This window comes from Anopheles moucheti, chromosome 3 (genome assembly GCF_943734755.1).
Source record: "Anopheles moucheti chromosome 3, idAnoMoucSN_F20_07, whole genome shotgun sequence".
Classification (NCBI taxonomy): domain Eukaryota; kingdom Metazoa; phylum Arthropoda; class Insecta; order Diptera; family Culicidae; genus Anopheles; species Anopheles moucheti.
Window position 1 is genome coordinate 50,160,701 of NC_069141.1, and position 22,086 is coordinate 50,182,786.

Genomic DNA, 22,086 nt, shown 5'->3' on the forward strand with positions numbered 1-22,086 from the left:
TGACGTTTTTATCCTGCGCCTTTAGATCATGTTTTTGAAGCGAAAAGTACTCTTGCTAACTACTTCCTTGTATTTATTGTAATGTTTAGAACTTTAGTTGATTAAAGTGTTGCTGCGATTGCTCAGTGAGTGGCAGTGTGATTTAGTTTGACATTGCAACTTATTTCAAATAAAATAGAAAATGGCTCTCGTGAGGCAGTTCTGCAATAATTTTACCGCATTGTCTGGCGAATAATTGCCAACCACCCACGTGTGTGAAACCCAGACCAACAGCACCATACAGAAGCTCACCAATCGTCTTTCAGTTACAGCAACTATTAAAAACCAACCCCCCTGACGACGGTGTACTGCACCAATGCGGCCAATTGTTCGACGCCCCGCCGGATCTCCGGGTAGCGCCAAAGTCACGAACTCGCTGAGGTAGAGGAACAGTGAGAGCAGTGTGTGGTGCAGGGTGTGCTGGGTTTGCGCTATTTCTCGTATACACTAATAAAAATAATTTCAAGAAGCACGCAATCAATTTAAATAAGTTTAATGCTGATGCCAATTGTAATTAATGTTGATACGTATGTGCAAACACACACACACGGACTGCTACTGTTCATATTAAGTGTGTGTTTGTGCTTGCATCGAATGCAATTCAAGCAACAACAAAAAAAAACAAACAAACATAAACTTTCCCTTAACAATTACATCAGGTTGAATTTACACAGAATTCACAGTTGCGAATGCGTTGAAACGATTAAAAACGTTATTGAAAATGCTTCATCTCTTTCACTGGCACAGGTGAATCACGTTTCGGCACTGTGTTATCTTTCACCCCCCACACACCACACTACACGGTTGTGCAAGGGGAGGGTGGGAGGGGTGTTTTTTTACCACCCATCCGCCCAATGCAATAAGCGGTTTCGATTGGCGATAATAATAATGCATTGGGTTGGGTGCATTGGTGCATTGACAGCGACCTCGGCCGGGCGGGGCGTACACCATCACACACAGGTTAAGCGTGATTGCTTTTCCAGCGATAGGCCCAACCGTGTGTGCCGGCCGAGGCAAATTGATTTTGACTGTTAAATTATTAACTAATTGCTCCGACCGGACGTCACGATAAACGCAAACATTAAAAAAAAACATTTCAGAGGAAATCGTCGGTCCCTGGGTTGATGGTTGTGTGGCAGAGGCGAATGTGGAGGGTTTGGTTTCATCCATATTGTTTTCTAACATTTATCGTACATCTTTTCTTCCTTTTTTTTGCTTTGCAGCTGTACGAAATCAACGATGACCCGAAGCGGAAGGAATTTCTGGACGATCTGTTCCTGTTCATGCAAAAGCGAGGTAAGTGGCGTCTCTAGCAATATTTTCACTATCGTGTTCCCAAATAGACGATTAACCTTTTTCTGCTGATACTGGTGACCCGCCTCACTGACTCAGCCTGAATCACTGACGAACATTTTGTGTAGGGTGTAGCATGGCAAATGGAAATGCCTAGACTGTACAGAAGAAATTACTGTTGCCTTCCATCCGGACATTGAAACACTATCAACTCCGGTCGTGTGGATAACTTTTTCCACTCACATTACACATTGCAACCGAGCATTTTTCCATTATCTTGCACCCAATGTGATATTCAGGGAGGAATTCTGATCTTTTCCGTCTGATTTCAATTAATCACTCCATGAGTGACAGACCTCTAGCCTTTTTTTTGTTAGAATTCTACCCTAGAATTATATTAGAATTCTTGTTCCCTAGTTAATTTTCGTTTGCTGCATTTTTTTTCCTCTATGAGTCTGGTTATTTGTTTGTTAACTCATTCTTCATAGTTTTGGATCTGTTTTCCGCAGTCTGATGTACTTTATCAGATGAAATAATCATAATATTGAAGTATTGAATTGTTTTAAAACAATAAATAAAATTTTAGAACTAGAACACAATTATTGATTCTCAAACATATTTAGTATATTACGATACTTTTCTGTAATTCTATTTCAGTTTGTATGAATTTTGAACTCAAATTTGACCACAATATTTTAAAGTATATAATCAGTAATAAGCAACAGTCCATGGCTACCTAATGTTTTGGCAATTCGCTTGTCAATGGCACATGCGCACATGATCGTATTTTCATCTCGTCTCTTTTCTTTATTTAACTTTTAATATGTTTAATAGTATGGTAAGGCGAAAATGCGGCATTTAATGGCATTATATAATTATAGCAATTACCAGAAAAACCAAACGTTCATCCCAAATCAGAAAAAAAGGAAATGGAATGCCAAAATTAATTGGAAATTCACTCTCAAATTAGTAAACTTTCATTACGCGTTTCAGAATGCTACAGTAATGGGGAAAACCAGTCGCAAGTTCTGGCTGTTTTACCACCGCATGAGACGGCTCTTAATTTTATTGATCCACGCTCTCTGTACCACGTTTCATTCATCAACTCACAGACTGCAAGCCCAAGCACGGGCGGTGTCGAAGATGCAACCGTGCAAGTGCGTTGCGCAACCTTAAATTTAATATTTAACGACCCGCTTGTCTCCATTGCTGAATCTGCGGAACCTAACTCTGCTCTCCAAATGCGATAGGTTTTGTTTCCGCGGGCGTGAAGGGTGAAGGGTGGAAAACTCATACCTAAAATATCAGCAACAAAAATGTTCGAAACTTCCACGTGCATTCTTCAGCCATACGTGTGTGCTCATCGTTGTAGGTCGTCGGCCGGTTTTGAGTTACATTCATAAAATGCATACGCTTCTGCAGCAATTCGCATCTTGTCTGCGCGAAAAGAGTTTATGAATGACGCTAGGCGTATTGGGGGTGCGACCGAATGCGCGTGCGGAAAGGATATTGGGGTGCCGAATGTGTTGCCACAATCAGCGGTGTGTGCCGAGTTTTATGTGGTTCGAGGTTTTATGTCCCGAAACGTCGACAGATCGAATCTCCTCTCTTCACGTCAAGCTTTTCTTGTGCACGATCGTGAATGACGGAGACGGCACTGCAGCGCTTCTTCTTTAATGCACAAATGCAGCATCAAACCATTCCGTCAATGATATACAGCCTGCGGCATCGAAATCAGGGACTATTGGGTACCTTTTTTTCCTCTGACCGTGTTTGTGCATCTAATTATCATCAACATCCGAATGGAAAACATCACATATCGGTGGCTTTTGATTGATTTTGTTAGCACCGGACGAACCTCTCCGGAGGTGGAAGAATGCCGTATTGGCACCTGTTTTGATACAGTTTTGATGTTTTGCCGCCCCAAAACCGTTTGGGGGCTTAACGGTGGTTGGGTATGCGCGCGCGATTGTCACATTTTCGATTTTTCTCTCGTTTGAATTAAGTTTGACGTAATGTAGTTTATTTGCCCATCAATTTATTAGTCACGATCGCACAAACAAATTGTGTTTGTATATTTAAATTATCAAACTAAACACACTGTGCGCTATAATTGTTGTTTTAGGTTTATCAATGCCTTAAGTAACTTCTGTTACATTGTTGTTCAGTGCTCAAGGTGGAGTTTAACAAAAATACATGCTATAAATGTTTTTCAATTCACTCACATGCTATCAGTGAGCGATTAGTGACTGATGATAGGAGGGAAACTACATCGGTGAGGCGTGAAAAATTCCACCGAAACGATTGCAGGGACACCACCCGAGAAAGGGAGTCGCTCGGGGTTGATCACAACAATTAATCAAAGTCAAATTAGAAGCTCGTACGAGATAATCGTAATTTACACTGTTATTGTACGATTGTCTGATGACAGCAAGGAAGGGATAAAGAAAAAGGGGAACGAATTTGGTCGGGAACGATTGGTGATGTTTGCTACTCTGCAGCCTTCTCCCGTCGAACTCCCGGCTCCATTCATAGGGCAGGCAATCGCAAAAGGCGTATCAATGTTGCTGCTGCTGAAGAAATGAACGAAACAAAAAAGAAACATCACTCATAGACACCCAAACGCTCTCTGGCAGCTTTGTGGTCCGCGAGATCGGAATCGGTTTAACCCTGCCGATAGTCCAAGGATGTCCGACTCCGTCAGATATTATTGCTTCCAATACGCAAATGTAACGGCTAGATGGGTCGCGCTAACGAAAATCATGAAATCATTAGCCGAAGTGCGGGGTTGATACAAGCGAACATAATTTTCGGTGCGCGGAAGATAGACGTTGGAGAGGATGAGTGTTGCCCCTCCCGAATGGGGCAGGGGAGTTCACGATTTAAATCAAAAAAAGGATGATCAAATCTGAAACTACCGCCACTACTGCTGCCGCCTTCTGCCTTCCCAGTCAGACGGGCCGAAAAGAAACACCGTTCGGTTCGATCCGTGGCGCGCAGCAATAAAAAGAGGAACGCAATTTTCTCGCTGTCAAATTGATCCGAAATCAATATATCAATCTTCCACCCGTCTTCTGGTTCGGCTTTCTCTCTAAGCTTTCCTTGCTTCACCAAACAACCTTCGTCGACTCCACAAACACAACCTTTAGCTACGTTCGCACTATGGAATTGATTCCCGACGCTAGGATCATCGATTTGAGCCATTTCTTCGTGTTCTCTTATGGATGGGTGGTGGAGTGGTTTTTTGTCTGCGTTTCACGACCCTTTCCACGCCGTTCCATACCGTGATAGACGGCGCCTGAGGACTAATATCTTCAGATCGCGCACACGTTGTAGTTGCGCCTCCGGGAGGAGAGTGGAGCTTATGTTGTTTCCTTCTCCGTAGCTACTCCACACGATCGTGTTGTCGTCGCGAATGATTAATAAAAGTTTATGTTGAATAATTGGACACTGGACAGTAACGATGCATTCCTGTGGCCCCTCGTCAACCTGGCCAATGTTTCTACAGGCGTTACAATCAAGTCAAAACAGCCACCTCGCCTCCTCATCCGTCTACCACCGGTACCACTAGCAGACATGGTGGAAAAAGGTACACAAATGATCAGAAATTGATCAGGCACTGGTAAGAAATGGTTAGACAGCTTAAGAGGAGACATCTTGTGGCAAGGGAAGCAGAGAGAGGGGGGGACTGTATCTCATCGAAATCGCACGTTCGATCGGAATCGAAGCTGCGGGAGGTATCGCGCCTAGTACTGTGCGGTTCTGGTTCGATCCGCCGCTGCTGATTACCTTGCACGTCTGATTTTCAACAGCTTAGTGCAAATCGATGCAAAACGGCACGGAACTGGAGCTATGTATGCAGCTTGATTTGTGCACCGTGCTGTAGGTGCACACACACACACACAAAAACAAATCGCTTCTTGATTGATTCCTTTCAATCAGTGCCTAACGATGGTTCTTTTGTGTTACTGTTTCTAGGAATATAAAGATCGATTTATTTTCTCGCAAAACGTGACTGATAGTTTGTGCTGATCTTTCGTTCGAAGTAACATGTCAAACCATGAGGAATTGCTAATTTTCAAACAAACTCTAACTCTTGTTGTATAGTTTGTGTCAAAGTTTTTTGACACAACCTGCTCATCTGGAGGATCGGAGCTTAAAAGAAATGACGGGAGAGGGCGCCTCCAGCAAGGAAATAAAAAGGGCTGCATTGCACAATGTTTTATATGTCTGTTGAAGATATTCGCATATGTGTGGTACAGAAATCAATCCTGAACGCTAGAATTAGGTATATGTAATATGATCTGTTTCGTTTCCGATACATATAGATAAGATTCGATCATTTAACTGCACTACATCAGACCGAACACCAAAGCAGCAGAACATTCTAAATTATCTAGTGCACCATTTAAATTAAGCAGTTAAAGGAAATAAAATGCTTTTTGTTTTACTGAAAATTTTGTCATTTGACCCCGCGTTCAAATTATACGCTTATGGTATATGTTAAATCAATTTGTGTATAATTTGAAAATAAAATAAAATAGATCTCCAAGCAAAATATTTCCCTTAAATGCTCATAATATCTAAATCAATATTCAACGAAAAGCTTCATCGATCCATTTTGTTTTTCATGCGCCTTACGTGCCAAAGTCAACTATTTTTTTCCGAATTTTCGCCTTTGGGTAATTAATACAACGGGCGTAATTTTTCCGGCACGAAAGATCGCATGCCTGGAGTATGGCCCGCATTAATGTGTGTGTTTTTTTTTTTCGTTTTTCGGTTTAACTCCTTCCATATAACCTGAAGCACCCTTTGATCTGTGGCCCATTACCATGGTGGATAGATAGGGGGGGTATGTTGTTTGGGTCATTTGATGTAATATCGTGGCCCCCGTCTACTGGTTTCGATGCCTTTGTTTCGCTTGATCGATATTTCCGACAGCTGTGTGCGGATCGTCCGTCGCATTCGGCGAACGTCCGCCGTCATGATGGGCGCATCTTGCTCCGATCGGATGCTTTGTAGTTGAAGATGAAGGTGGAAGGATAGTTGTTCATTGATTCGGGTGTATTTTTTTATTGTTTAGCTTCCGAGTACTGGTGAAAAATTGAACCGTTTTTTCCGCACCAGTTCGGTGGAAAGGCATGCAGCGTGTGGCGTTTTGGATGATTTGTAGCTCTCAATCGCTTCGCGTGTTCTTTGATTTTGGAACTGATGCAGTGTAAAATCTCGAAGCTTCATCGTGTTTTTACTTGTCTGGTTCTATTTTTCTTACAATGGGAAGCGTTCCAAAAATATAAATACTAAATATTGCTATCATATATTGATTACAGCTGGGTAAACCATTTATACACCTTATAGCTGCTTGTTGTTGATGTTTCCCGCCTAAAACCATCCCATATCTTGCCAACAACAGGCGTCAAATTGTCTGGCGATTGATAGGAAAATTCGAGCATCCCTCACAGCAAACGGTAGCCCGTTTCCGAATCGGTGTATCTTTTCTCTCTCGACCGATCGCACCGTAATAAAAACCGATGATGGATCATTTGTTTGCATGATTTAAGAACCGCCGAGTCGAATAAAATCCCATCTCTCCCTATCCAAAAAAAAGCCGCCGAAGATATCTGTTCTCTCGGAGCTTCGATGCCACCAGATCGCGCATGCGGTGGTCGATTGTTTACAAGCAACACATCACAACATAATCAACGCGTTTCGTTACCGCCGACTTTTTCCGAAACACAACCAAATGCACACAGAAAAAAGAGCTGAAAAGCAATTCACCATAATAGTGCGGAGCGCGGAACGAAATCCAGGGTGAGCCTATCGATTACGATCGATCGAATGCCAGAAGCAAAGACCGGCACGCGTCGTTTGAAATGAGAAGCCCTAAGCCGCGGCACTTAAACAATTCTGTAAACAAATTCCTCGCAAGTGTTGCCGGTGCCTGGGAATTGATCGAATAACCACCCGGAACATGGGCAGTAACATGATGGTTCACCCTCAACTCCCGTCCCCCGTCCCCCCTGGCCGGTTGGGCCAATCAAATCGAAAGGAAAACCCTGCCCAGCATTCGCATGTTTGCTGTGTCATCGGGAATCCCTTTTTATTGTGCTCTCTTTCTTGTTTCGCTTTTTTATCGCTTGTTCTTTCGGAATTTGGAAAGGATGGCACCGAACTTGTGGCAGTATCACGTGCCGTATCATTGTCGTATCTTACCCAACATCATCAAGCTCGAACTACCCTTTCGACAAGGCTTCTGACAAGTCTTTTATAAAAAAAAACAACAAGGTGGAAACATTTTTCCGCAGCGTCACTGCCACCGGAAAAACAGACGTGTTCGATCAGAATCATAAGATAAACATGCACACAAACATGGTTCGTTACTACGGACAACCTCCTGCCCAGTAGCTAATCTTCAATCAATTAAACGTCAATCAAACGATAGCGAACGGTGGCTGGAGGTGGACGGGTTGTACTGTATCATTGTGTTCTTGGATACAGTTGTTCAAACATGCAATGAATGTTTAATTTCCATTGTGTTAACATGCTCCTTGCATGACGAGGCATGCTTTATTTACAGCGAATTCGTAAAAATTTTGCTAGGTTGTGGAATGTGGAAGCATTACATGATATTCAAAAGTTAATTTTGTTCCTTTTTTGTCGTCTTTTGTTATTTTTGAAATTATTAAGAAACATAAAACAATATGGTACAGCCGTAATGATTATTCGTTGCGTGTGAAACCTCTTGTCTTGGCATTTTCCTGCCTTTAAGTTTTTCTAAGCTGGATAATCAATCCAGTGCACTAGGGAACGATCCAGATGAGATTTGATATTGTGTCGTATAAATAAATTGAAATACATTAGCTCAAAGTTATGCTACATTTTTTATGTATTGTCAAATACATTGTAGAACAACACAGCGTGTTTAGCAAAAGTATTAAGAGAAAATATACAAACAAAAAAAGAATCAAAAAATATTAACTAAAAAAACTTGAAAAGAATCTCAACAACTTGGGTACCAAAAATAACAAAGAAATACTTTGAATAAATTAAAAAAGAAAAGTACGAATGAAGTTAAGCCGCCCCTTTGATATAAAGTAAAGGTAAAAATAAAGTAAAAAAAAACAGAAATGTTAGCAAATCTGTTTGTTGTGCCGACAAAGAAGTAGAATGAAGTATTATATACTTAATCTTAATAATCTTAATCTTAATATTTGAAATTTAATTACAGATAAAATATTCATTCGTTAGTAAAATTTAGATAAACCAATACAATTTATTCAAGCCGCATTTTTTTATTTTTACCGGTTTTATTGCTTGATTTTCTCCTCGGCAAAGGTAACACGCAAGCCGCATGATCGCATAATAAATACAATTATCAAGCAAAATGCTGCCAACCGAAGTGTCACATGCAGCAATGCTACAAACGACAGAAGTCGTGCCCGCTTTACGACAGAAGCGATAAATTTTCCCTACATCGTATCTGATTAGTGATCGGACAAAGCTCGATCGATATCAAACTCCGTAGCACGACCATCCGCACGATGTTAATCGAATCTGTCGATAAACTGTAGTTGGTGATATCGCGCACTGTTAATCGTCCAATGCCAGCTCTTCCTGCAAGACTTAAGAATGGGAATATTTTCGGTCGGTACCGCGCAAGAAAGGCGATGAATTGTAAATTAAATTTCAATTAGTAATAAATCTGCTATCTGCTTCTCTGGTACCGTTTTTTTTATATTAAGCATTTATTAAGTGCGTGATTCTCGTTTGCCGCCCGAAGCAATTGGCGGATCGCGAACGTGCGAAACAACCGGCAAATTTGTGTGTGTGTGCTCTGATTCTGGACGGTGCATTAAAGGGCTGCGGTAGGGATAGCAGCAGAGGCCCGATTCTACGCTACCATCGCGTAACATTGTGTTTCGATTCGGGACACACACACGATCCTTCGCAAATGGAACACTCATTCTCTTCCACCCGCAGTACGATCGGCTTGTTTGGATCAAAATATGGAGCCGAGGGATGATTTCACACCTTGTTTCTTTCGTTGGTGGTGGAGTGTGGTGGATGCTTCTGCCTTCTTTTTGGCTGGCTCGTGTCTCGTTAGCAGCTGTTGATCTCGTTCGCTATACGTATGGTATAATCCACCTCCCGCATCGTGTGCAGGGAGAAAGCATTTTGCTGATGGGATCACCAACACACCCTATTCAGCCGCCGCGTACGCTTTGTTCGTTCGGACGGTCGGGATTCCCGCGGGGAGTTTGGGCTAACAGTGCCGCCAAATTGACAGGTCGTAAATTGATAAATTGAAGTGTTATATTCACTAAAAAGGAGCGCTTTCGGGTGTGGGGAAAGCTTTTCATTCGACAATTTGCACGATCGATTAGCAACAGCACGTACCTATCAGTGTTACAAATTTATTGATTTGTATAGCTGAATGAAAAGTTAATGGAAGTGGTGTTTGTGTAAAAATGTATGTTATTTAGAATTATCTTTATTTATTGTAGCAGTTATTTTCATAACTTGAGTAAATAACTCAATGATTAACTCAATTAACTCAATTATTAATAATTTAAAGACAACCATATCAGATCATCATTTTAGTGAATGAGATTTATTTACATTTTGTTAGTATTCATTATTTTTACCTCGTTTGTTTTTTAGTTTAATGTGTTTAGGTCTATCTTTCAAATCCGTTTGCATAATATATACAAAATTCCTGATACAATATGCAAAATTGAAGCTTATTATAAATGTTTGCTTTAGTCCTTATTATAGGCAATAAGAGTAGTTTCTTTTATAAATGGCAAAACAATGTACATTCTTAATTCTTTGGTGAAAAATGTAAAACTAAAACATAAAAAACATAAAACTAGCTTTCACATTAGGCTTCAATTTGTAGTATAAAACTATAGTGATGTGTTGGCTGACCATTCAAAACACTTATCAATTCAGACCAAAGCAAAGAAACTGCAAGGAAACATAGTTCCGCTTACATCACCTCCCCGTTGGCGGCCTCTCAACCCAAAGGAGAAGGTGTTGAACGGCTGCATAATTCGATTATAATATTTATAAATTGCATTCAAAGTGCATCTGTGTGCAGCCAGCAATCGGACACACCTTTCGCATGCGTTCACGTATGTACATACAGACACAAACTGCAAGGTGTTGACGTATGGAGACCGCGTGATAACGAAGGTGAATGCAACAGAACCTATGCTCGGGCGAGCCAGGTATTAACAAGATTTCAATAAATTTATTTATTGACCATTTTTCATTTCTTCGCGTGCTGTTTGACAGCGGTTTGCTTCTCCCCTTCGTGGAGATTGTTTTTCTTTCGTTTAATGAAAAAGTATATTAAATTCGTTGTAAGATGTTGTTTTCTTGTGTTTCCAGTGTGTGGGAAAAAGGTCTATTCGTTCATCGTTGCTGTGAGACATTTCTCGTTAGCAGCATTCAAATTGTTTTATTTTGTTTTTATTTTCGTGAACTTCAAAGAGTTTTCGCTGCAAGATGAAACAATTTGAACGGAGGTGCCACGGAAGTCCCATTTAGAATACCCGACCCGATGATATAACTTCAACGGCGGTCGACACAGAAGAAAAAAAAAAGTTCCTTTTCCATCGCATGTGAGCCGATTTTTCCGCTCATTAGGACACGCCACCTATTAATAAACATTTCGGATAAGAGGAAAATAGTACAAACACGTCTTCGATAGACGTCTGCCGCTTGCCTCCACTTGTCACACCCCGTCAGCAGAGAATTGTCACTTTCCATTTTACGAATTTCAAGTCGTAATCATTCGATCTTTAGCTTTCCATCGATTGTGCCGGCGCTGACAAACGATTTCCTTGGCAGAAAAGAGCGGAAAGTTCATCCGTTTGTCAAAAAAAAAAAAATCAATGCGCTCCGTCGATCTGTTTTTTCTTCTATGCGGTGGCGAAGGTCTTTCTGGCCAAAACGGGGGAAGGTTCGCCGGGTTTCATCCGTCCGTGGTCGCGACTAGAGAGCGATTGATGAGAAAATGATTGACGAGGTCCCGCGGCGACGACAATAGCTGGCGTGCAGCATCCGTTTGGTTGTGCTTTCCTTTCCTCCGCCTATCCCGTTTGATATGCAGAAGGAGGATATTTTTGGGATGACCATCGTGCGCTGATTGAGTGGGCGTATTTGGTTGGCCTCCTGAAATGTCACACAAAACAAACCAGGGCAAAAAATACCCACCGAATGAATAAAGCACAGCTTTGGAGCATCATCCCGCCGGAATGGTGCGTGAGGGGAGTGTATAATGGTAATTCAAGTGACAGATTTCAAGTAAATGGGAAAAATAGATCGATGTGAAGTCGTATAAGAGCACTAAACAAAAGCAGAAGCAACAAGATATACGAGGATCTCACCTATCGTACCATCATCATCATCATGGACATGCGAAAGGTCCAACCGGTGACAAATGGGAGCGTCTTTGGCCTGCAACACAAAATCGAATCGATCGATGCGACCGGGCCCGGCTTAGTTGGCCGGCCAAATCGGGGGGGTCAAACGGTGGCCGCATGCTGGGCGGAAGTCACCACGGGGAGGAAATGTCACTTCGGGAGGTTTGTCTAAAATTATTTGTACATCATTTCCGTCGCATTTTGTGACCGCAGCTGAATGACGTGGTTCGGTGATTATATTATCTGACGAGTTCTTTTGTGCCAGCGCTCGGAGCTCGCTTGGGGAACGAAAGGTTGGGTCTGGCATTTTGCAATCAGGGACTTGGGCGATTTTTGAACCGTTCTCCTTGGACAGTCCAATGCGAGACGACGGTGCGCACTGACATGAAAGCATCGAGTGCCGACAAGATAAGGAGGACGATTGTATGTGCCCCGGCATGTTATGTTTAGATAATGACAGCTAATGAATCGGTTACGCATAAATAAGCATATCAAAGCGTACGAGCAACACACCCAATAAGCGAAATTTGCATTACGTTTTGGCTGCGTGAAAAGAAAATGAACTAGTACAGTAAATAGTAAATATTAACAACTTTTAACATAAAATAGGAGTATGTAATGTTATTCTCGTAAAATACCAGGAAAGGAAAAATATTTAAGAATTTCCTCAAGTAAATAAAACATTGAGGAAAAACAGAACCAAATCGCAAACAAAGAACAAAAACCTTCCAAGAGTCACCACCCAGGGTTGAAATTTCCACCATTTTCCCCGTCACGATTAACAATCCCGGATGGAAATAATCTTTCCGTTTCAAGGAAGAGTCAATTATAAAATGTTTCGTTCGTTAGACCTTGAATGCCGACGCCGTTGCCGTATTAAAATACGTTCCATACGTTGGACACTTTATTGCTTTTCGAGGAATTTGTCTCATGAATAATATAACACAAAAGAGAGCGGTCGCGGCGAACGATTGAAATGCATGCAGCAGCTTCGATCATGCGGCATCAAACGAATGCACCGAATAGGAAAACACAGAAGAAATTGAAATTATGATCCCGGCACGACACGCGAATGCGCGCGCGTTTGCCGTCTTCATTTACTCGCGTCGCTGTTCATATCCGGCCCTCTGCTGCTGCAATATCCATATTACATGTCTAAGGTTGGTTTTTTGTTATTTATTTCACCAAAAGGAAATTTTCTTACGTGCCGAGTGCACATCATGTGTCACATCTTACTGTTTTGCATTGTATTCAAATTGTATCTTTTACGAGTGCAATTAAACAATCGCACACCGATGCGGCTCACTTGGTTAGCTTGAATAAAACGCAAACAGCGAAACAGTTACAGCTTACTCACGGACAGATGACGGTCGCGAATGTGTGAAATAAAATCATTAAAGTTCCGTAGCGGGAAATAAAATTTGTTCATTGTAAGTTATATGAACGTCCGGCGCTTCCAACATGATCGTATGACGATGACATTTAGTGGACATTATTTGCAAACTAGAAACGAAACGAAGAGATGCATAACATCATTCAATCATTCAGCGTAACTTCATGATATTGTTGAAATCGGCGACGTTACACTAAAGGAAGTAGTGTTGCAATTCGTCTCATCAATCATGTTATCATGTTCGTCAATCATGTTATGTCTTTTATAGCTCCTTATTACAAGTGATAGAAATAATGTTATGAATGTGCAAAACAATTTGATTGCACCGGATGATTGGATTTATACATCTAAACCTATCGCGTGAATCGTTAAGTGAATTACTCAGACTCATTTAATACTTGTAATAATGTATGGTGTTATTCTTGTATTATTAAAGATGGTTCAATAAATCGTACCATTAAATGGGTATTTTATTATTCAATCGTTAATCAGATATGTTATTACCAACTCATTAGTAAATAATGAAGTAATGAATCATTTTCCAGTAATTCAAATTTTATTACATTGCAGATTTAACAACAGCAATCAAAATAAATCGATAACTTGTTGCTGTATGTGTCTAGGATCAGCAGCCATTATCGTAAAATCGTTATTGTCAACAACTGTAAAGCTAGGGTTACATAAAGACGAAAACATCACCGTAAACGGTTTGTCTGAAAATCAAATGAATTAAGCTCACAATAAGCTCGGAGCTGGAGAAAAACATCTTAAAAAACAAGTATAAAGCATGAAGGTCTTCGCAGTCACCAGCATTGAATTAGATGATCAATATGAGACCTTACCAAAATGTGGATATGATATGAATGTGGATATGAATATGGTCCGACCAATCCTAGAATACGCGAGTGTAGTTTGGTGTCCCTCAATACATGCCTGGAGCCAACGCATCGAAGCGATCCAACGGAAGGCAACCCGGTTTGCCATTAGGCTTCTTCCCTGGAGAGCCAACGACACACGCCCAGACTACGCAGCACGATGCCTGCTCTTGGGACTTCAGCCATTGGCGGTACGACGGACAATGGCTCAATGTATGTTTGTTGCTGGCCTCATCGGTAACGACATTGATGCACCGGCCCTTCTTAGCTCCATTAACTTTTTGGCCCCATCCAGGAGACTTAGACAACGGGAAATAATCAAAACTTCGCGATATAGAACCACTTTCGGTCAAACAGATCCCGTAAATGTGATGTGTACAGTTTTTAACGCTAATTACAATGTGTATGACTTTGGTATTTCCCAACCGGCATTTCGCGAACGTCTCCGTTTCTGTCCATCAATGTCCAACTCGTCTTGTTAGGTCCGTTGTCTCTTTGTCACATTACCAATTAAGTATTCATTAAGACACGTGCATGTCCGATGAATTAATAATAAATAATAATCATGGTAGACATTAATAGCTCAATATTCCTCATCTGCTCATTACTGCAACCTGTGGTTCCATCAGTAAGAGTTATCACATAAAACAAATGAATTAAATTCCATGTTCTAATATTTTTAACAAAACGATTTTAACTGACCATAAGTTATTTAACAAATTTGTTCATAATCAAAAATGGAGATTCAAGAAGATACCTACGGTTGAATAATTAATAGAATCATAGCAACGAATTAGACAAAATATTTCAAAATTATCAAACAAAATTTAAATTAGTCAATAAAAGTTACCATGATTGCAAAACATAAGTTTGTTGTACTATTTATACAAGAAACAAATATTTAAAAGGTATAAATTGATGAAGATCGGTTTTACTATCCATTAATGTGAAAATGACCACAAGACGTCTAAAGAATACAAATTATTTAGTTGAAATGGAATGACTATTCCATGATGGTGTCTACCTGCTGCCCAATAACCTTCTGCGCGTTACTTTTCTATGTCTTGCGTTTCAAACTGTACGAAACACAGCGGCACCAGCAAAATGAACCATATGTTTCAATTAAGAAATTGAGCGCAAGCTTGATTTTTCGTTGCTTAGAATATGATCTGACGCTCCTTTCGAGATCGCGTATACGCATTGGGTATTTTTCGTTTTTGTATTTGTAACAACCATTAAAAACGAGTCACCGCAAAATGGGAAATTCAATCCACTTGCTAATGCAACCCGCGCCAGGTCCATTTTCCGATCGAACGCGCACGGGCATTGAGTTTCCCAAATGGTTTTTGGTGTACTCTCTGTTCGATTTATAATTACGTGACGCATCGAAAGACGTGCACGGGAAAGCGTGTGTGCCATTTTGTGACTTAGTCGCAGGATGATGAAGGATGGTGGTGTGATGATGATGAGCGATGGAAGTCAATTTTCCCGATTTAAGACTAAGACCAAGCGCTTCTGCATTGATGATGATCCATCAACTCCCGGGTCCGGTTGAATCGGTCGAACACAGCGATGGGTTACGGGTTGGCATTCGTTATGGAAATTGATTGAAACCATCACATTGGAAACTCAAGGCATCTCGCGCCGCATCCATCTGATGGATGACATCTTCCCTCCGAACGCGAGACCACAAAGTGGATCTCTAATTATACATATTGAAATATACTTTTTTTCCACATGTCTATAAATTCTATTTCTAGTAGCCGCAACCACGACCTGGCAACCGTTAGTTAGTTCAATCTCAAACGTTCCGAAAAGGGGAAATCCACATTCGATCAGTTCGAACCGGCATTGCGATGCCGCGCCTCATTTTGCTCAGAAGTTTTTGCTGATTTGAGTTTACCGATCGTTCCTTTACATTACACCCTGTTTATTCCCATGCCGCATGGGGAACAGCCCTTCGTTCCACTGACATTGGATGTCTAACATATGTTAATTTAGTGTAAAAACATTTCGCTATCCTCCGACGGTCGAACTCAGCCCCCTACACCGCGCCACGCGGCAATATCTAACAAAGTCGTTCCATGTTCCGCGCATAATGTTTTGCGCGACTACCGATGACTAGCGTCAGCTTTATTCTTTCCACCTCCATTGGCGCTAGTTATAGCGCTGCTCGTTTGAATGAAGAAGAACAGCATGACACGGTGTGACACGGTGCCCGGCGCAGCTTCCTTGGCGGGAGGTATTATCGCGTTACCCCCTTAGGAAGTTTCCTTTTTTCGCGAACGGAAAAAAAACATTCAGTACATCGCAATTATAGGCTTACGTTAGGCCGACAAATAGTGTATGCACGTGGTTTTGTTACGCTCGATTTTACAATACACTCACAGCAGACAACAGTGACTTCATGTTTCACATCTTAAGCTTGCTCTACAGAAGTTGCAACGAGAATTAGATGAACCGATACTAATTTTGCAATAATCAAAATCAAATAAAATCGTTCACAGGGCACCATTTTACGTTTGGTAGCAACAATGTTAAAGGCAGGCACTGGGAAAAGAGTTGCTCAAAAATAATATTTTATTCGTATCCTTAATGTGATCTGTCGGAAGATGTCTGCTGTTAATATTTCTCCGTTAAATTATTTATGGAGTAAAAAAATAAAAACAGAAACATATCAATATTTGTAGAAATGTACCCACGGTTGCTACAGCGCTCTGGACGTACATCTCCATATGGGGTAATGATAGTGGACGGTGGGACGGTGAAGGTGAGAAAACAAAATCAATTAAAGACGAGATCCGTTACCGGATCTAAATCTTGCCTATTTCTATCCGACCACAGTACATACAAATACCTCCACTAGAAGACATTGTCGATGGCTGGTGAAACAGTTCACTTTAAACAGTCCGGTGCGTGTGTGTGTGTGGATACACGAGGGAGTGGAACCATTGGAACCTCTGCTCCAAAATGATGTTATTGTGGAGGATCGGTCGAACAAGATCTGTCGTCCAAGGAGGATGGGAACGATTTGGGCGCATGTCCTCCGGATGTTGGTGGGTGTGGAAGCGCATGACGGAACAGTGCGCTCTCCGCGAGCAAGCTGTGAACGCCCAATATTGACTTAATTAATTGAATCAATATTTATCCGCGCGTTGCATCATCCTTTTGGTGCGATGGGCATGTTCCGTACAATGATTTCCGTTGACCGTTCGGGTGTAGTTCGACCGATGTATCGTGAATGAAGCCGAAGCGACATAGACAAACTTTGGCCGTTGCATGTTTCGGGTCAGGTGAGTGAAATGATATATTTTTATCTTTTACCACCGAATGCTACAATGGGTCAAATGTGTTTGCTAAAAGTGAGTACCGGTTGTAGGTTTTTTTGTTGTTGCTGTATGGCCTCCTTCGTTGTGTACCTCTTTATTTGCGTACCGCCCAGAGACTGTACGCTGCACGCTGTGTATAAATGCACGCTATTCTGCACATGCAGATGTGATACAGAATGAAATTAACATTCCTTCCACATAATGTTATCACCACAGACGATCGTTACATTTAACTCTTTCCTGCTCTGTCGCTCGTTTTGCATTGGTGCGCAACTCCTTTTTTCTATATCACCAATAGCCCCGCCAAGTTCAGGGACATGGCAAGCAGAATGGAACGCGCACACAAGCATAAGCACTGCACGTCGCGATGGATGGATCGATAATCATTGACGAAGCATTAAAATTGTGTGGTTTTCGTTCCATATTCTTGGCAAACTTCTTGCTTTTCTGCACGTTGCATCTCCTACAATTGCAACCGGACCGCTTTCCTTTCCATACCTTAGCGGCTGGCAAGGTAATGGAAATGGGAAGAAAATGGTCGGTAAAGAGAAAGCAAGAAAACATGTTGCTGTGCATATTTACACTTGCACGAGCCAGGCTGAGACGCTGAGCTGAAGGGGAATGCGTCCAACGTTCGCCACCATATTGCGTCGCCGAACGAACGAACCCCAGTGGTTCCTGTTGCACGACCTGTGGCATGCCGTTAAGCCGGGATAAGGAATAATTATATTTAATAATTTTATTATATATTCATGCAGATTATGCTGGGTGTCGACCTCTTTCCCTCCAACACTCCGCTCTGGACCACGGCTTAAAGTGACCACCGCATAAAACAATCGCTCTGGAAGGGAAACAAACAAGGGTTGCATGCCTTTGAAAATCTTTATAAACAGTAAAATTTAATTTTAATATATAAATTTATTCTACAAATAAATGCTTTTGGTTGAATTATCCTTGTACGAAACAGGCTAGTTTAATCATAAGAATGTCAAATAATGTATTTTTGTCTTTTTATGGGTACTTAAGATCATTTTCATTGAGGACGGTTCCATGGACTCGTAGCTCGACGATCGATCTAGTACACCAACAATTGTGGTTCGAATCTGATCTGAAGTGGCGGATCCGTTGTTGCTAGCAAAGGACACATATTTTGACTGCATGGTTTTATTAACATATAAGACTAATATGCTGGTTTAATGAAACCACATGATGATGATACAAATAATCGGTATTTTTTTTAAATAAGCAAAGATAAAAAAACTATTTGCATAAGTGCACCGGCACAATTAGAAATGTATCCGGAAGTTACCCAAGAAAAAAAAGCACGCAATTAAATGTTTTACCCAATCGGCGTGCAACTGTGGATTCCGCTGTGGTCGCAATCGTCGAGGGTAGTTTTGGGGAGTTTCGAGTTTACACAGGTATTGTTTCCCCTTTTCCACCCTTCGCGAATTCCCTGTACGTTGTCGGTTGCTTGTCCTTGCCAGCTTTCCATCTTGTAGAGAGAGAGCATGAAAGAGTCAGTGTTTGAGTGCACAGTTTTAATTCTGGAAGTCCAGCCACACGGCAAACGCAAGCGAAAAAAAATTGCTTGCACTTTTTGAAGCTGATTAAATTGTAGCCTGAGGGTATCGCTTCCTTTTTGTTACCGTCCTCGTTTAATAAGTGGGTTATATGCCAAAATGTCGAAACAGAAAAAAAAAAGTTTAAACAAAATCGAGTGAAGTGGAAATTAAAATATTACGATCATTTATATTTTAGCTATTATTTTTTATCTTTCTAGAACAGTTTGGAAAGTGAAGTAAAGATATATTAATCGTTTGCGCATGTTCGATTCGTGTGTCAATACATTTCACCTTCAGCACCTATGGTCCGTAAGGACTGGGGAGTTTTGCGGTGTAAACCTTATGACTTATCATTCCCTCTGCATTTCATCTCCAATAAATCTTCAACACATCATTCCACGAGCTATGTTTCGAAGCTATCTTCTGACTGATCCTTTTTTTTCTTCGTGAGTTTTGGTAGTTCTTCACATACATGTTTATATAAACCGCCCAATTTCCACAACACTTCTGCCCCTTGATAGCCTTCCCTTTCGGCAAAGCATGTGTGAGAGTGGGAAATAAATTTTATATCAGCATAAAACGGGAAATCTAACTACCCGTCTTACCACACTTTTGCCCGGCAGATGAAAAGTGAGAAGCCGCCGGTTTTAGGAAGCTATTCCGAAACTCGGGAGATTTTTATTATGCTAACACCACCGGTTCCTTACCACCACCCTCCCCCCTGGTGGCAGTAAACTCTCATTTTGCAGTTTTTATAGCTTTTTAATGTGATTTATAACGCGTCTATTTGGTGGAAAACACTGTGCACGCGATGATTTGATCGGTTGATTGAAACGAAAAATAACACACTGTCTGCTGTTAACACCGTGCCGATCTGAGCTGGAATATTTAAAGTACCGCATTCGTAAAGAGATTTTCTTCTTAAAAAAACGCTGAAGATGTAAACAGCTCGGTATAGTTGCGGTTTGAAGAAGCGAAGTAATTGAATGCGTCATCAGAAGCAAAACGATACAACACTGGAATGTACGGGCAATTATCACATGTGCGCTGCTGATAAGTTTACGCCCCATAACATGTTGCGCCTATGTCGCAATAGTTTACTCGCAGGCCAATTAATTGATATCACTTGCTATGATGATGAACGAACCATTCCAATGCATGGCATCATGAGAAGCGACAAAAAACAGCGACCACCACCACCACACACCAAGCTTATCGAATTCGATTCCAAAATTCATTCCACCCCCTTTTGCGGAGCTATTTTTCGAATATGTCGCTGTTTAAAATGCGAATGAAACCATGTATGTAATGTGCAGTAATTTATCTGAATTTCATCAATATCATGCCACTGAAATCATTACCATGATTAACTCTATCTATATACTTCAGGCACAAATTTGTGCACCTCGGTTAAAATCGCCGGTGGGAGTTGCGATTGATTAATAAAAGCAATAATAAAACTTTAAAAGCATTCGAAGAAGCTGAATTGGGCCGGAAAAAAGAAACAAGCAACATTCACCCAAAATTATCCAAACTAATGGATTCTGTCATGGAGTTGTGTTTTTGTTTCAATCCGCAGCACTGTACGTTGTTGTGGGGTAAGAAAATTCGGCTGCATTTCCCCAGGAACAAGACGAAAAGAAAAATAGCCCATACCCTCCCCCCGTGATATGTTCAGGAATTAGTGGACGGTGTGGTGGGAGTTTATATCTCGTTCGGTCTCGTACCATCGGCCTATATCATCCTTCATGCAGCTACCATTTCATCTCATCAGTACCGAGTCTGGTTTGATTTCGGTTTGGCTCGGGAAAAATAATCAGACCCAGGAATCGAAAATTAAGTCTGACAGATGAAAACATGGTACCGCGGGCGGATCAGATCGCGTAGCAAGACAACAGAAAGCAAGCATCTGCACACACACGCACACACGGGTCACCCAACGTTGATCGCAAAGTTCGTGTGCGATCACCGTGTGCGTGCGTGCTCCGCCATTTGATTAATGCATCGTTGACGGGATTTTATTTTATTTTGCTTCTTTTTTGTTCCTGATCTTTCTATCACGTGGTTTTCTATTTTCGAATTCAAATGTTCCACGATTGTGCACGAATCTTGGTAGGTTTTTTTTCCCCCTATCGCAGTCCCAAAGATGGCGCGATGAAGAGATGGTATGCACATGGAAAGGACTCCCCTTTGACGCCCTCGTGTTGGAGTTTTGTTTTTCATCGGCCTGCTTCTGGAACGCTATTGGATATGAATAATGGATGTAGCACCTGGTGAAATGAACGTTAAAACTATCGATTTGTTACTGTCTAGATCATTTTGGGAAACAAATTATTAATTTGATTTTACAAACATTTTATTCTACAAGGAATTGTTTTAAACCGTTCTAAACGGAATCTTTTCGTTATAAACAATGGAAACCATTCTAAAGGAAATTAGCTAACAATGTTGTCTCCTTTATTGTCGATCAATATGGTTTTTTTCTTGTCACCGTACAGCGTCAATCCAGGGTGACACCCGGAACTAACAGCCAACCAGCCCTCGTTCATGCCGCAGGATCTTTTGCAATAACAAACTAACTTAATTTGCATCCCCATCATTATCGATGCACTGCTACAATAATGCTTTCTCACCCAACCAAGAATTCGCCTTCTGTTCTGTGTGTGTGTGTGTATGTGTACGTGTAAAAGGGAGGGAGGGGGGGTTCTGTGTTTGACTTATTTCTTGCTTTTTCATTTTTTTTTGCATGTAATCCGATTCGTATCAATTGAAGGAAACAACCCCAGAACAGCACACGCGTAAAACTTCTAGAAACCTTCGAAGTGTATTGGTTTGCACTGAGGGTATCACATATCTTCCTGGGGATTCGATACCTGCCCAGCCGAATGTCTTAGTCCGATTATATCAAAATGTTTCTTACATTTGCTTGCCTTTAGCTCTTGGTGTCTGGACATCGTATGTGACGGCACGTTGTATCGTTTTACCGGTCAACTTCGTGACCTGGGCTTGGGTGGATTAAAAACATTCTCAACCGTCCTATTCGCATTTTTCCATTGCGAATTTCCATTTTTTCTCGAAAATTACTACCCATAGTATAGCTACTTAATTAACACCAAGCATTTCCATGGCCATTGCCAAGGAAAGGAATCCTTTGGACATCGC

The 22,086-nt window shown here is 41.2% G+C and overlaps 1 protein-coding gene across 1 annotated transcript in view; it reads left to right on the forward strand.

Moving 5' to 3' along the window:
- The window catches only part of LOC128303564 (protein dead ringer-like), a 101,001-nt gene that overhangs the window by 61,626 nt on the left and 17,289 nt on the right, over nt 1-22,086 (forward strand). The window contains exon 6 of the mRNA XM_053040554.1: nt 1,263-1,335. Coding sequence (XP_052896514.1) covers nt 1,263-1,335 — 73 coding nt within the window. The remainder of the gene's footprint in view (nt 1-1,262; nt 1,336-22,086) is intronic.